Source organism: Anastrepha obliqua, chromosome 2, assembly GCF_027943255.1.
Source record: "Anastrepha obliqua isolate idAnaObli1 chromosome 2, idAnaObli1_1.0, whole genome shotgun sequence".
Taxonomy (NCBI): domain Eukaryota; kingdom Metazoa; phylum Arthropoda; class Insecta; order Diptera; family Tephritidae; genus Anastrepha; species Anastrepha obliqua.
In genome coordinates this window covers 123,159,528-123,174,129 of record NC_072893.1, presented here as the reverse complement: position 1 = coordinate 123,174,129, position 14,602 = coordinate 123,159,528, and the positions used below count along the sequence as shown (strand labels likewise).

At 35.2% G+C, this 14,602-nt stretch overlaps 1 protein-coding gene across 3 annotated transcripts in view; it reads right to left on the bottom strand.

The window, feature by feature from the left end:
- Positions 1–14,602, bottom strand: part of LOC129238831 (insulin-like growth factor 2 mRNA-binding protein 1) — an 80,359-nt gene that overhangs the window by 61,920 nt on the left and 3,837 nt on the right. For all 3 annotated transcript variants that reach the window (XM_054874030.1, XM_054874026.1, XM_054874025.1), the window contains exon 2: positions 8,767–9,207. In XM_054874030.1, coding sequence (XP_054730005.1) covers positions 8,767–8,879 — 113 coding nt within the window. In that variant the 5' untranslated portion in view covers positions 8,880–9,207. The remainder of the gene's footprint in view (positions 1–8,766; positions 9,208–14,602) is intronic.

The window sequence follows — 14,602 nt, the reverse complement described above, 5'->3', positions numbered from 1 at the left end:
ATACCAGATTCTCTCGGTCCATTGTGTGGCTAGAGAATGGTGCTGACCAGTAAATATGTCTGCATGAAATCAAAAATAAATTATTAAATTTTACAGCGCCCGTCTCGTTATGCAATAGTCAAACCTTGAATGAGTTTGCGCGTAAAAGAAATTTTTGAGCTCAGCCAAAATCGCTTAGGCGCTTACAACGTCATTTACGATGAAGAGGTTTAGTTGTTGTTGCTGGCAACTTGCTTCAATTAACGCTCGCTTTGTTAGCATTTCGTGGAATGTTTTATTTTTTGCTCCAGACACAAACTCGTTTCGTCGTTTGCTGCTTTTGAGCAGCGTCAACTGCTAACCGCATAGACGCTCGCTCTTGACGTGTTTAGCGTTTTGTGCCGGCTCAAAAGCTTTTGCATTTCAATCTTAGCCAAAAATAAATTGCTTTGTTATTTTTTTTGCTTTTATTTTTGCTTTTGATTTGGTTTTATTTGTGACCAACACAATTCCATTGACGTTTTTGCATATTTTAGGCCCTGGTTGCGGCTCTTTTCAAGCATTAGTGAGCATTTGCGCAGTAATGCTGCGCTGCAGTTAGTTTCACAGCTCCATGGAGCTTAGCTAATCGCGTATTTTATTATTGATAACAATGCTAATTGTGTGCTGTTTCAATCATTGGTCGCACTAAGAAGCAGATTGTAGTGATTGAAACAACCAAAAAAAAAAAAGAAATATATATGTATATAAAAAAATTGGATTAAGTTGCACTAGCTTTAGAGTACAGAAAATATCAATACTGAAAATATCAGAAAACCTATATATTTTAAAAGGATGGAAGGTTTTGAGTCCTTATTAAGATCACTTTCAAATGCAGTCACAAATTCCAACATATCCACAGTTTCGGGACAGCCAAGCAGCATTGAAGAGCGCTTAACTACTTCACAGGCAAGTCCAAAGCTTTAGCGAACAGCCATAGCTCGTTTGAGGGCTTGGCTGAGCAGTTACTTGAGGCACAGTAGCAAACCAGACTGCCTGGTGGTGGACGAGCTTGCCAGAGAGGGCACTTCCGTTACATATTCGTCGATCTGGAAGAGGTTCGATATGGCGCTCGCCACCTACAAACTCAATAGAAGAAACATTTTTCTTAATACAGCGGCTACAAAATAGATAAACTGAGACATCTGCAAATCAATTCAAGCTTAAGTTGTCAAAATGGCACACGGAACGTTGCAGTGGCTTTTCAAGCTGAACAGAGGAGTATAAGAAATAGCTTCGAGTATGCTAAGAGGGCACATCACGGAGAGGAAACACTCAGAAAAGCTGAAGCGAAGATTCTTGTGGATGTTGCAGCTAGAAATAAATCTTAAGAAACTACTCGCGCTTTGGAGAAGGAAACGGAAATTCGTGTGCCAGATTTTTTAGAAGATGTGAGTTGCATAACTCGACAATGACAATCGCCTACAAAGTTTTTTGTGGAAGTTGCAGGAACGTAGTGAAATTACTGCAGAAATTCCTCGTTCTTTGGAGCGCCAGAACGCCAGAATTTTTAGAAGATCTGCGTTGTAGAACTCTGTATATGGCAATAGCCATGGATCGCGCACATTCGTTCGAATAACCGTAGGAAGCAACTTGTTATGTGTGGTATCACGATTGGAAAGACGTGACTAACAATCGCGTCAAATGGAGGAATGTAGCTGCGGGAGCTATGGTGGTCTGCCAAAGACTGTGATGATGATGCTAACGGTGATGACGACGATGGTCCCACAATACATTCAGCACCGCAGCGTTTGTATGCATTCGGGCGCCTTGATGTAGTCACTGAACGCACTCAAGCTGCAGCAAAATAGCGCAGACGATGGAATTATGAGCTACATTTCTTCGTTAACAAAGTCCACTGAAAACTCTGCTTACCTGGAATTGCCATGCTTAGTTGCCGGAATGTGCCCAAAGTTTTAGCTTTGACGCCATTAGATACTTTGCTTGCTAGTAGTAGCAGAAACCAGTAAACGAAGGAAATGCTCGTTGGATAAAAATTTTGTTTCATTCGAAGTTTTAAAGTGGCGTCAGTTTGCGGTAAAGAGAAAATGAAGTGTCGCAAATTTTTGAATTGGGTAAACTTCGTTTAAGAGTTTAGACTACTGTAGGAAGTTCAGAAATTGTGAGTAGTCGTGTTTTTTGTTGTTTTTGTTAAACTAGGCCCTAATATCTTAAAAATGGAGTAATTAGCACTTACACCCTTCGCTGGGTCTTTGCCGAGCTGCTTTTCTTATTATTGATGTGCGTGTCTTTGTGCTTTCGACAAATGGAGGATCCTACAATTTTATGCCGCTTCCGTAGGGCAAATGTGGTTTTTATGAGCTGCTTTTTCTTTTTGTGAATGACAGCCCGAAGCCCAATTGCTAAAAACTGCATAACTCGAGCACTCGGCATCACTCATAATTTGAGCAAATATAGACTGATTAATTTGAAGTTCCAGTTAGATACTCAATTGTATTTTACATGCAAGAAAATTATTGAATTTGAAAAAAAAATTGTTTTTTTTTTTTGAAAAATTTACATTTTTTTAGATGGGTCAGAAAATCTTAAATTTATAGACCTGTGCGTGTCATGGGACTCTTGTAATGCAAGAGCTCTTAGGAGAAAGAGCTTCTTAACGCGATGCTTTGCAGTGAACTCACATGTACAAGGTGGCGCAAAATTAGTCACCCTACCGGAAGATTTATAATTTTTCCAAATGGCGGCGTACGTCAATCATATTTAACATTGTGAACTGGATAGCTGCAGTAATCAAACAGACAAGCAAGAGAGCGTGAATAGATCAAAATAAAAAATTTTAGCACTCAAAATAATTTATTTCTTTCATTTAGTACTATTTATTATTAATTTATTTATTAACAATATTATTAATTATAAATTTTTCTTTAAGTATAAATAATTATAATATCATTTATTTTTTATTTATGCAAAAAAAATAAATACAAATTGGATGATTAATTTTGCGCCACCTTGTATAATCGAAATTTCGATTTTGTTTAATGTACGAGTAAATCGGATATAGTAGCTAAGGTTGGTGTAGCTAAGCGTCCTTAAAGAACCAGAAACGCTTCATCGAAGAGAAGCTGTGCAGCCGCCATTTTATTTTATATAACTTTGAGGGGAAAAATTTATATAAATATATGAAAATAATTTGTATTGCTTTCGATATGTAGAAAATACACTGGAAAAGTTCAGTTGCAAAAATTTCCAAATTCCATATGCTAGATTTTTTTTTCCGCCGCTGCAATGGCCTACCCGCCTAAACGCAAGGCGAAAGTAGTAAAAATATGCCTAAAATATATTTGTTGAGACCCTAAAGTGTTCAACAAGTGCAGTCGTGAGTTTAGTCAATATTTTTCGAATACGCTGCAGAATTTTATTTTCTTGGAGCTCTAAAGAATTCTATTTTCTTGCATCTTTACAGAAATAGCGCCCAGCCATTAACCACTTCAGATACACCTAGCGTTTTGGCGTGCTTGGATTTAATGGGAATTTTATTGCATCGAATAATTGCAATCCGGACCAATTAACGAATGCCATGGCTACTGACTCTCAAGCGGAAAAAATGACAAATGCACCCGAGCGCTGACTTTTGCATGGATCTGGCAAAAATGTTTCAACTACAACAAATTATACGCAAATAAGAGGTGCGTGAAAAAAATTGTGAAATATGCAGGCGCCAGTAGTTATTACAAAAACAACAAGTATGTGCGCATTTAACTGTTGCATGAATGCGAAACGTTATTAGCACCTCATCAGCGTGGAGATGAGCTGTGAAAAAGAGTGAGTTTTTTTTCGCCAAAGTGAAGTGAGTGGCGGCGAAAGGAAGTTCTGTGTTTTTTTTAGTTTTGGTGTAGATTTTATTTTTTTTTGCTGTACTTTTTCCTTTTTGGGTGTTTGCGCTTCAACTAATTTGACTGTCAATCAAAAGTGCAACACATACAGCTAATTTTTTAACATTACATAATCGATGGGAATCAAATTATGCTCAGCAAGATCCCCTTCTTGCAGCGGAGTGTAGGCAAATAAAATATTCCCCCAAAAAATTGGCAGATAAAATGAAAAAAGAAAAAAAAAAAATTATGATGAAAAAAATTGAATGAAAGAAAATTTGGTGGCATAATAACCCTTGCTAACAAGGCGGCTCCTCTAAGCAACAAACAACAAATAAGCAGCAAACAAAAAAATATACAAAAAAACATATACTGATCTAAGGATGCGAACAAACTTTTAGTTTAGGTTTTTCGGTAAAAAAGTATACAAAGTAACAACAGAATGGCAACAATTTGGGCATGCACATACGCGCATATATAATATATAAAGTGTATATTTTCATATAGCGCATACATACATACACGCCATATATGTGGCATTTGAAGCGCAACTGTAACTCATTTGCACAAAATAAACGCACAACATGGCTAGTGTCAAAGGAGCAAATAACAGCAGCAACAAGGAAGACGTACCAAAAAAACAACACGAAAAAAGCAGGCGGAAGAAGACAACTATTTGAGGGGAAGCAGTCAGCCTGTTTTATATTGGCCTTAGCAGTCGAAGCGCTTGAGGGTTGAGGAGGACTTTGCTGAGGATAAGTTGATGAGCTGCGCGCTGAACGTAGCTGGTTACGCAAGCGCAAACACACGTGCAAAAAACAAAAAACAGCGAAAAACACGAATAACAGCACAAAGCCAGCAGCAGTGAAAAATAAATACTGCATGTAGATGTTTTGCCTTTGGCGTGGACAAGCCAGCAAACGCGCTGGAATGCGCTTCTAAGTGAATTTAGAAGTGTGATGTGTGTTTAGAGAGGAGTAGCGCCGCGAAGGGTTAAGAGATATCACAACCACTGGCATGGCTAATGTTGGCCAAACTATGAGAGACAAATTGCCGGTGAACCAGCATGCAAATACTCGTACATATCCATATACGCACAACTAAGAAGGGAAGCGGATAAATATTTATGCTGAGAAGTCTTTCACGCAAAGACACATCATCAGGCAGCTAAGCGAGCGCCTAAGCGAAGTGAAGTGCTTGAAGCAGAGGCGTAGGGTAGGTAGAAGAGGCGTGCGGTGGGACGACAGGAAGCGCCACAGGAAGGAGATTTCGAAGATGATGGTCATGGCAATGCAGATGATGCTGGCGATTGCTGTGCAATAAACAAAATGTTTGTGTGCAAAAGTGTGTCTGTATGGGTAAGGGAAATGCTGCAATGAATGAAGAATAAAAAATTTGCTGAAAATCATGGTGGCGGAGGCGGTGGATGGAGTGTGCGGGAATAGAAAGGGCTGAAATGAGCAGAGAGACTCAGTGGTGATATGTGTGTGTGTGATAATTTATTTGTGTATGTGATCATTTGTTTGGCGCGCCAAGTGAAAAAGTAGCAACAACAATGCAAAAATATCACCAGCAAAATTAGTCGACAATTTTGGGCATTCAAAAGGTGCACACACACATATATAATATATGCATGCATGTGTGAATGCATTAAAAAAATTTTGCTTGTGACAGCAGCGCGAAGGGATAACATGGGAAACTAGTTCACAGGCAAACACGCATAAGCGCACACTTATGCACATACAGAATGTCAAAAAATAAAGAAATAAAAAATTGAAGAGCTGCAAATACATACATACCTACATATGTATATATACATATATATGTGTGTGTGCGTGTGTGCGGTGCACGTCTTAGAAATGTACTTCCCTTCGCTGTTGCTTGGCTTTTGGCAAACAATTTCATACAGAAAATTAAACAATTCAAAAAAAAAAAACGAAAACGAAAAAAATGCACGCAAGCAAATATTGTGCAGCGTTTTCTAATCAAGACCAAGCTGGCTAGGGAAAGATAGACAAAGTGTGGTGTTTTTTTTGGCAGTCACATTTTCTTCAATCCTTAATCATTTTGGCAATTCCTCCTGCCCTTTCTTAGATATTATGCGCGCATTTGTGGTTGTGGCAGAAAAAAATACAATTTTTTCACATAATTTTTCAGTTTGATGGAATGCCAACAGAATTACAATATCCTTCCGCAACCCTTTCCGAGTGATGCTCTAAGCAGTCAGCATTTGATAAGACTGCTTTGGAAGGTAGTGCTGGCCCTGCTTGGGGACAAAACGAATGCGCATATGAGTATTTCTTTAGGCAAATGTAATTGTATACTTTTCTGGTAATTTTTTTTAGCAACTCCCATTTTATTTTATATTTGCTTTATAAGCATTTAAAATGTGAATAAATTTGCACGTAGTGTTAGCATACAAGTTGCCATATTTGTGGTATAATCGGTATTAGAACACGTGAAGAGTCGTATTCGAAGTGAAATGGTGTCGCATAATTTAGTTACTAAAATTTTATCCGCAGCGGAAAATTTCCTTTTAGTTACTTTTTTGTAGCAAAATCAATTATATGGCTTGTTAATTATAATAATTAGATACTTATTCACGTGCGCTGTAAGTTATCATAGAATTGTTTTTTGCATCGAAACCATTTATCCGCCTGATAACATTTTATCCACGCACTTAAAATTGGTTTGTGTGAAAAATGATGTTTCTCTGTAAGTTTCTGCATCTAAACTTTTTTATCCGACCACGTGAAATTTTATCCGCATCTATGGATAATTCCGAAAATAACGAAATACTATTTTTTAGGTTTTTTGCACACATGTTATAGCTGCGGTTAATTTATCCGGCGGCCTAAAACACTTTTCAGCTTTAAAAATAGCGCTAATCTCAATGCATTGACATGCCTGAAAGCATATAATGCATTATCCGTACATATTAAATCTTAATTAAAAGTGATCTTAGCAGTTTTGGCTATTTAAATAAGAGAAGTGGTAGTTTCTATGTTCTAGTTGTTATCCGACATTTGTCAGCGCAATTTATTTCATGCAAATAAAAAAAAGGAGCATGCGTACGAATTATTCTAACTGTACTTCTATTTCCATCACTGTGTACGCTTCATATGCCGTTATGCCTTTTTCTATGATGAAGGGTGATTTTTTATTCGTTTGTTTTTTGTTTTTGGTGACGCATTTTTTGTTCCCCCGACCCATGATCATCTATTATTTTGCGTCTATGCATTCTAGAACTATTTTTAAGCGGCATGCATAGAAATTTCATACTATACAGGGTCGTTCAAATACAGGTATCATATTGAGGCATGAGGCACATTATATGGCATAAAATTTTGACTGTCATACCACTGCCAGCTTATTATTTGTTGTCCAAAAATTGCGTTTCGTTCATACCATTTTAATTAATTAAAAGGTTACACCGGATCACCCTGTGCATGTGCGTGCATGCAAGCATGTGTGGGCCTGCCTCCGTGTATTTGATATGCCTAATTTATTTGTGGCAAAAATTAGCTGGTATTTAGCAGACATTGGCCTATCGCGCTTGCTTGCTTCACAGCATTTTTTCATATTTAAATTTTTGGTGCTTTACTGCCATTATATCCTTTGACAACCCTCATATCTAAGCCACCAAAAAAATAAAAAATAAATACAAATATTTTTTTTTCTTTGTCGTACCACATCCGTTTATGAATCTCAGTTCGGTAATCATAACCAAAAAAAACAACACATACTCCAATGCGTAGTGTTGCATTTTTGTGTGTCAACGTCAGTGGTTATTTCACGTTGCTGCCTAGTAAATACAACTTCCGATCAAGGGGGATTGCTTGGTAGACGAAATATTAATTGCTTAAAAGTTTTAAAATTTGATAATTGTTTTTTTTTGTTTAAATTAAATATTTGTTGAGAAGGTGAATTCCAGTTATTTAATCATAAATTTGATGCAATTAACTATTTCTGAAAATTCAAAAAAAAAATCAATAGAGCGATTTGAAGATTTATGTGTTCCCGCTTTTACTCATTTCCGAAAATTTTAGAAAAAAATATTCGAAGATTTATTTGTCCCCGTTTTTACCTATTTCTGAAAATTTTAGAAAAAAATATTTCAATATTTATTTGTCCTTGTGTTCAATCATTTCCGAAAATTTTAGAAAAAAATATTTGCAGATTTAGAAAAAAATATTTCACTTTTACCCTTTTCTGAAAATTATAGAAAAAAAATATTTCAAGATTTATTTGTCCCCACTTTTACCCATTTCCGAAAATTTTAGAAAAAAAAATTTGAAGATTTATTTGTCCCACTTTCCAACCATTTCCGAAAATTTTAGAAAAAAATATTCGAGAATTTATTTGTCCCCACTTTTTCCATTTGTGAAAATTTTAGAAAAAAATATTTGAAGATTTATGTGTCCCCACTTTTTTCCATTTCTGAAAATTTTAGAAAAAAATCTTCGAGAATTTATTTGTCACCACTTTTTTCTATTTCTGAAAATTTTAGAAAAAAAAAAATATTTCAAGATTCATTTGTCTTCGCTTTTATCCATTTCTGAAAATTTTAGAAAAAAATTATTCGGTCTTTTAAATTTCTCACTTCAATTGAGGCACGAACCTACAATACTCAGTGAAGCGCAAGATACTTATATTTGAGAACAAGCATATTTCTAAAAGCACTTGCAAGAATATTAATATATAATTAAAATTTAAAGAATTTTCAAAACTTGCAAAACTTTGTATTTCATACAAAATTATTGCATTAAAAAACAACTAATTTCGGTTAGTGGCAACTACTTTTAAGTTATGCAGATTTTTCGCAGGTTAGTAACAACAACATATTTCAAATTACAATTTTTGATGAAAGTTTTTGTTTTGTTTTTATTTACTATTTCAAAAAAGTTTTAAATACCTTGAGGTGCCAGCACCTTCCAACGGCTGTCGATCCAAAGGCGGATCAAATATTTGTTCACGATCTTCCTTAGATAATTCCAAGTCGGCAAACTGATCCAATTCCGATGCCATTTTATTTATTTTTGCGTTGCTTTTTTACTTTTGAATTTAAAAATATTAAAAAAATTTAAATTTCTTGTGCGTTTCGGAAAATGTTTGGAATGTTTTTTGTTCTTGTAGTTTTTTGTTTTAGTTTTACAAATGCAAAAATTTCTTAAGTAAGTTGCGGTAGATTTTTGCAAAAAGTTTTCAATGCAATGTATAAAAATAGCTTTACAAATTTTGTTTAATTTTGAACTGCCAATTTGTGGTTTTAATTTTGTTTGGTTTAATTTTTGTTGTTTTGTATCCAATTGTTTTGTTCAAATTCAATGTTAAATGTCAATAATTTGCCAAAAACCTACAACGAAAAAAAGAAAAGAAAAAATTAACAAAAATGTGGAATAAAATAATTTATAAAAAAGCGAGTAGCTACATAAAAATCTTGAATACAAATTCATTTTGTATTTATCCTTAATTTTTTAAATTTTTTCTTTCAATAAAACCATAAGAGAAGGTAAAGAAGAATTGCGCAGAAGCGCGTCAGTAACAAAAGATGGACATGTATGGACAAGTAGCTGGTTGTGAAGGGGTTAACGACGTGCTGCGACGTGGGACGTTCACGTTGATAGCCATGAAGTCTGGCAGCGTTCGTTCGTTCGATGCGTTGACAATGAAAGCTGGCTAATTCAAGTTTCTTTGTGTCGTCTTTTTTTTGTCGCGTTAATTAATTATCGATCAAAACAGGTTGACAGCTAAACAAAGATAATAATTAAATTTGTAAAATCTTTGGAATTCGTTCATCCTAATTTTCTATAGCATTGTGTGCGTATGTGTAAGAGAATGTGATTAAAAAAATATAAGCATGGGAATGCTCACTGGCCATTGAGGCAACAAGAGGTTAATTCTGATTGTATTAAGTGATTTTATGCTTTGTAATACACTCTCCAGTACGAAAATGTCTTATCCGGCTATACACCACCGTAACCGACAACATACTGTCTTATCAGAAGATTATATACTTTATCCGAGTACTCAATAAAATCTTCTAAGGGCTAATAGCCATAAAACAGTTCAATTGTAGTAAAAGTTTGTTATCCGACATTAAACAAAAATTATCCGAATACCTAACATTTTCGAAAAAATTATGTTGAACTAATTCAGCCGCGCATATATAAAAATATCTATCCATAAAAAGTAATATCTACTCAAAAAAAGTTTCAATATAGAGATTATCCTCACCCATTTTTACTAAATAAAAAAATTATTCAAAAGCAAAATTGGATGACTAATTACATTACAATTCACTATCCGAATTCACAAAGTTGTACTAGCCGCACCTGAATTAAAACAGTTTATGCCACTTATATCATTATCGAGCGAATTCTCGATACCATTAATATAGGCATCATAAACATTTATCCGACTTCAAATTCTTTTATCCGGATGATTAATTACATTACAATTCACTATCTGAACTTGCAAAGTTGTACTAGCCGCACGTGAATTAAAACAGTTTATCCGACTTACAGTGGTAAATAGTTGTCGAGGAAATTATCGTGCTCTTTCATCTGGATCATAAATTACATTATAATTCACTGCGCCAACTTCTAAAGTCATCCTAACCGAAACTGATTTAAAACGGTTTATCTGGCTTACAGCCGTAAATACTCTCCGCGCGAATCATCGAGGCATCATAAACATTTATCCGACTTTGAATTATTTTATCCGTTTTAGAAGAAGATAAGTTAATGTTCTAAATCTCTTTATATTTACTATTTTAATCAATTACAAAAAGTTTTTCTCCATTGTATTCATCCGTAACTGTATTAGGTGCACGCAAGCACTTTGTCTAGTCTTGTACTACTTATCCGGGCACGCGATATTTTGACCAATTAAAAACGTGGTAAAAATGAAAATAATATTTTTCAGATGTGTTATCCGGCAGGAAAACAAAGCTTATAATTTGAAGCAAATAGAGGTAATCATCAAGTATTAGCGTGATTTTTGGCACTATCCGAAGTTGTTAGAAGAAAAAGGAACTGTGATAAAGCTAATTATGTACAAAAACTAACTATTTTCTCACTTGCAAAATGTTTATTACTCAAATTTGCTTTATCCAAATTTCAAAGAGGCGAGTAATTACAATATGATGACTTATTCACAAGATGCTAGCCTTGTTTCTGGATTTTTAACTCCTTTCCATCTATATTTGCCTTATCCGTACTTGATAAAGGCATGCAACTGCAATGTAATTACTTATCTACAAGACATTCGACTTCTATTTAGATTTGTTACTCCTTTTCATCTATATTTGCGTTATCCGTATTTCATGAAAAGCAAGTAGCAGCGTTAAAATGACTAACGCATCAAGAGCTAGCTCTTTTACTGACTTTAAAAGTTTTTGGAACCCCTTTTAAAGTTTTTAGAACCCCATTTGCGTTATCCCAACATCATACAAGCAGGTAACTGCAATATAATAACTTCCTCACATTGTAAACTTCTTTTTAGATTTAAAACTTCTTCTCATCTATATTTGTGTTATCCGTATTTCATGAAAAGCAAGTAACAGCGCTAAAATTACTTACGCATCACGTACTAGCCCTTTTACCTTTTCGGAAGCTCATTTGCGTTATCCGAATTAAATAAAAGGCAATTAATTACAATGAAGTTATTTGTTTGTTAATACTACACTGTGTTTGCGTAAAAATGTATTATCCAGCACAAACTGTTTTATCCATTCGACTTGCTAGCCTATGAAATGATAAGGTATGCATATTAGCACTTTTTTTGGGTATATGAATGCATTTAAATGTTTATCCTTGTCAGTTAACCGCTTATCCGAGAACGATTTCATAAAACTAACAGCTTTTCCGATACTAACTTTTCCGAGTGCATGGGCTAAAAGAACTCAACGCAATATACAAAATTTTCAGATAATACTCCTTTTCAGCACATTTATTACCACATAGAATTAAAGCGAATTATTTTGTGTAAACGTGGCAACTCTGTTTATTCAAGGTTTTCTTATAAATTTCAATCATAACTAGTTTTTCAGAGAAAATTTTGCTATATTGGATTTCTACATTATTCTATGCCTAAGCGGTCACTTTAGCTTGGAAACTTTCAACCTTTGCGTTGACGCAAACAAATTTTATCAACTCCTAACGGTTATTTTATAACAAGCGTGAAGATCAAAGCAAACGATTGGAATTTAAAAATGAATGAATTAATGCAATCGAAAAAATGCTAATTAGGAGCAAATAGAAGTGAAAAAACTCACCACAAAATGCGCTACTACTTGTATATTAATATTCAAAAAGTCAAATTTTTTAACAAGAAAAATATGCACAAGACAGATGCGAATGCCATACATACAAATTGTAGGTTGTTGAAATATTTTTCAAAGTAATCGGAAATAAGTTTTTCTTGAGTTGGTCAGAGTAAATTTTTTTAACCACAAATGACATCATATACCGTACGAAATGTATTTATCTGACTGATATCCGACAACTTGCCTACGAACATAACAGGACAACGCATGTGGCAGCAAGTCACTCGCATGCGCCATAAACATAAACAATCGATAATTTGGCACGAATATAAATAGTATTCACTTATCAATCGAGACTAGAATGTGTTTAGATTTTATGAGGTGATTAGCATAATCGCTGGGCATTTAAAAAAGTTTTTATTACGAATTGATTTTTATGTGATGCTCATAGTTTATAAAATTATGAAATTGTGACTGACAAGTCGAGCTAGAAGTGTAAGCAAATCGCGCAAAATGTCTTTGGCGAAAGATGGAGGAACCTATTTGACCGCTGTCCTGCCGCATTGCAGCTAATTCTCACATGGTTACGGATATGGGCTACTATCTTTCGCTAAGATTATCCAGCCATAAAGTCAGCCTTATAAGTGGAAGGGTTCCTTGAATATAAAATACAGTAAATTAAAAGGAAAAAGGTAGGTATAAAAATCCTAGACTGTTGGGTATCAAAACTTGATAACTCCAAAGAATACCCAAGCGACTAAAAATAATATAAAACGAGTACATATAAATGCTGATCAAATTGGTACCCTTTCCAATAGGGTTTTTTTTGACAGATCATCCTTGACTATTGTCAAACAAAATACATAAAGGCTTAATGGCTACGTCAATAAACAAAATTGTCGTATTTGAACTGAAGAGCAACCCAAAACCATTCAAGAACAGCCATTACATCTATTGAAAACTGGAGGAATTATCGGCCCATATTTTTTCAAAGACGAGGCTGGCGGCGCCAGTGTAACAGTAAATGGCGGACGCTATCACGCCATGATAAACGACTTTTTGATGCCGAAAATTCAGGCTCGTGGTTACCACAACATTTGTTTCCCGAAAGACGGCGCTAATTGCCATACAGCTCGCGAAACAATGGATTTACTGCGTCGTCGTTTCGGTGAGCAATTTATCTCTCATCTCGAGCCAGTGGATTGGTCAACAAGATCGTGTGATATCACACCTTTGGACTTTTACTTGTGTGGCTATGTAAAGTCTAAATGCTTTGTGAATAAGCCAGCTTCGGGTGAGGCATTGGAAGCCAACACTACTAAAGTTATTCACGAGATACCGACTCAGATGGCCGTATTATGGCGCAGTTGCGTCCAACATTTGAAAGGGATTATCTTTAAAAAATAAATGTGATAAATGATGCTACACAAAAGTAATAAAGATTGCCCAATCAATTTGAGTGTTCGTTATTTTATTTCTATTTACAATCCGATACCTCTAATCGGATCACAAATAGTTCCTACTTTTGTCTTAAGAGATTTTCGATGGGGTATTCGAGGTTCATCAATATTCCCACTCTTGCTAGTCGAAAGCTAGAGACGTTATAGGAATATTATTTATCGTTAAACCATTCACAGCTTCAATTTCTGGTCCATTTCTTCTGGCAGAAGTTAAGCTGAATAATGTTCACTCATGAGCATCAACTCACTTTAGGACTTCTTCTTCTCGATTGGCGCGATAACCGCTTAAGCGATCCCGGCCAAGCTTAACTAAGCGCGCCAGTTGTTTCTTTCTTGTACTAACCAGTTGGACCGACCAAGTGAAGCCAATCCCTGCTGATATTTCCAACGCAAAGTAGGCCCTTCTCTACCTCTGCTACCAGCAGCTGGTACGGTATCGAATACTTTCAGAGTCGGTGCACTTATATCCATTCGGACAACATGACCTATCCAGCGGAGCCGCTTTAGATCACTGTTTTCAAAATTGTGCCGAAAAAATTACGAACATAAAAAAACCTTTCAGTTCTTATGCCAGGTTTTTCACACTCATTCCATTACTTTTCATATATCACACTCGCTTTTCAATGTTAAAAAAATGATACTCTCTCAATCGCTGCCTTTTTATTGAATTTTTTCTATATTCTGAAGATTTTTATCTATAGCTCAACAGTTTGACATTTCAACGCTTAACAAACTCCCGCCACTCTTCGCGCGGCGCTTTGAAAAGCACATGCCTTGTGGCGGTTGAGCAGAAGAAAAGCAATCTTTGGGCTGATTATCATTAAAAAACTGTATGTCAGAGATATCTTTCAAAAAAAGGTGTACAATCTGAGAATGTGGCATATCTGCTGCTCAAATGAAGAATGTGAGCCGAATACTGTGTTATTATTTGAAAAATACCTCATCTGGTCTTATTTTAAAATTAAACTGGTAAAATGTAAAAATAATTCATATAATTTTTGGTATAGCAAAGTAGACGGGCA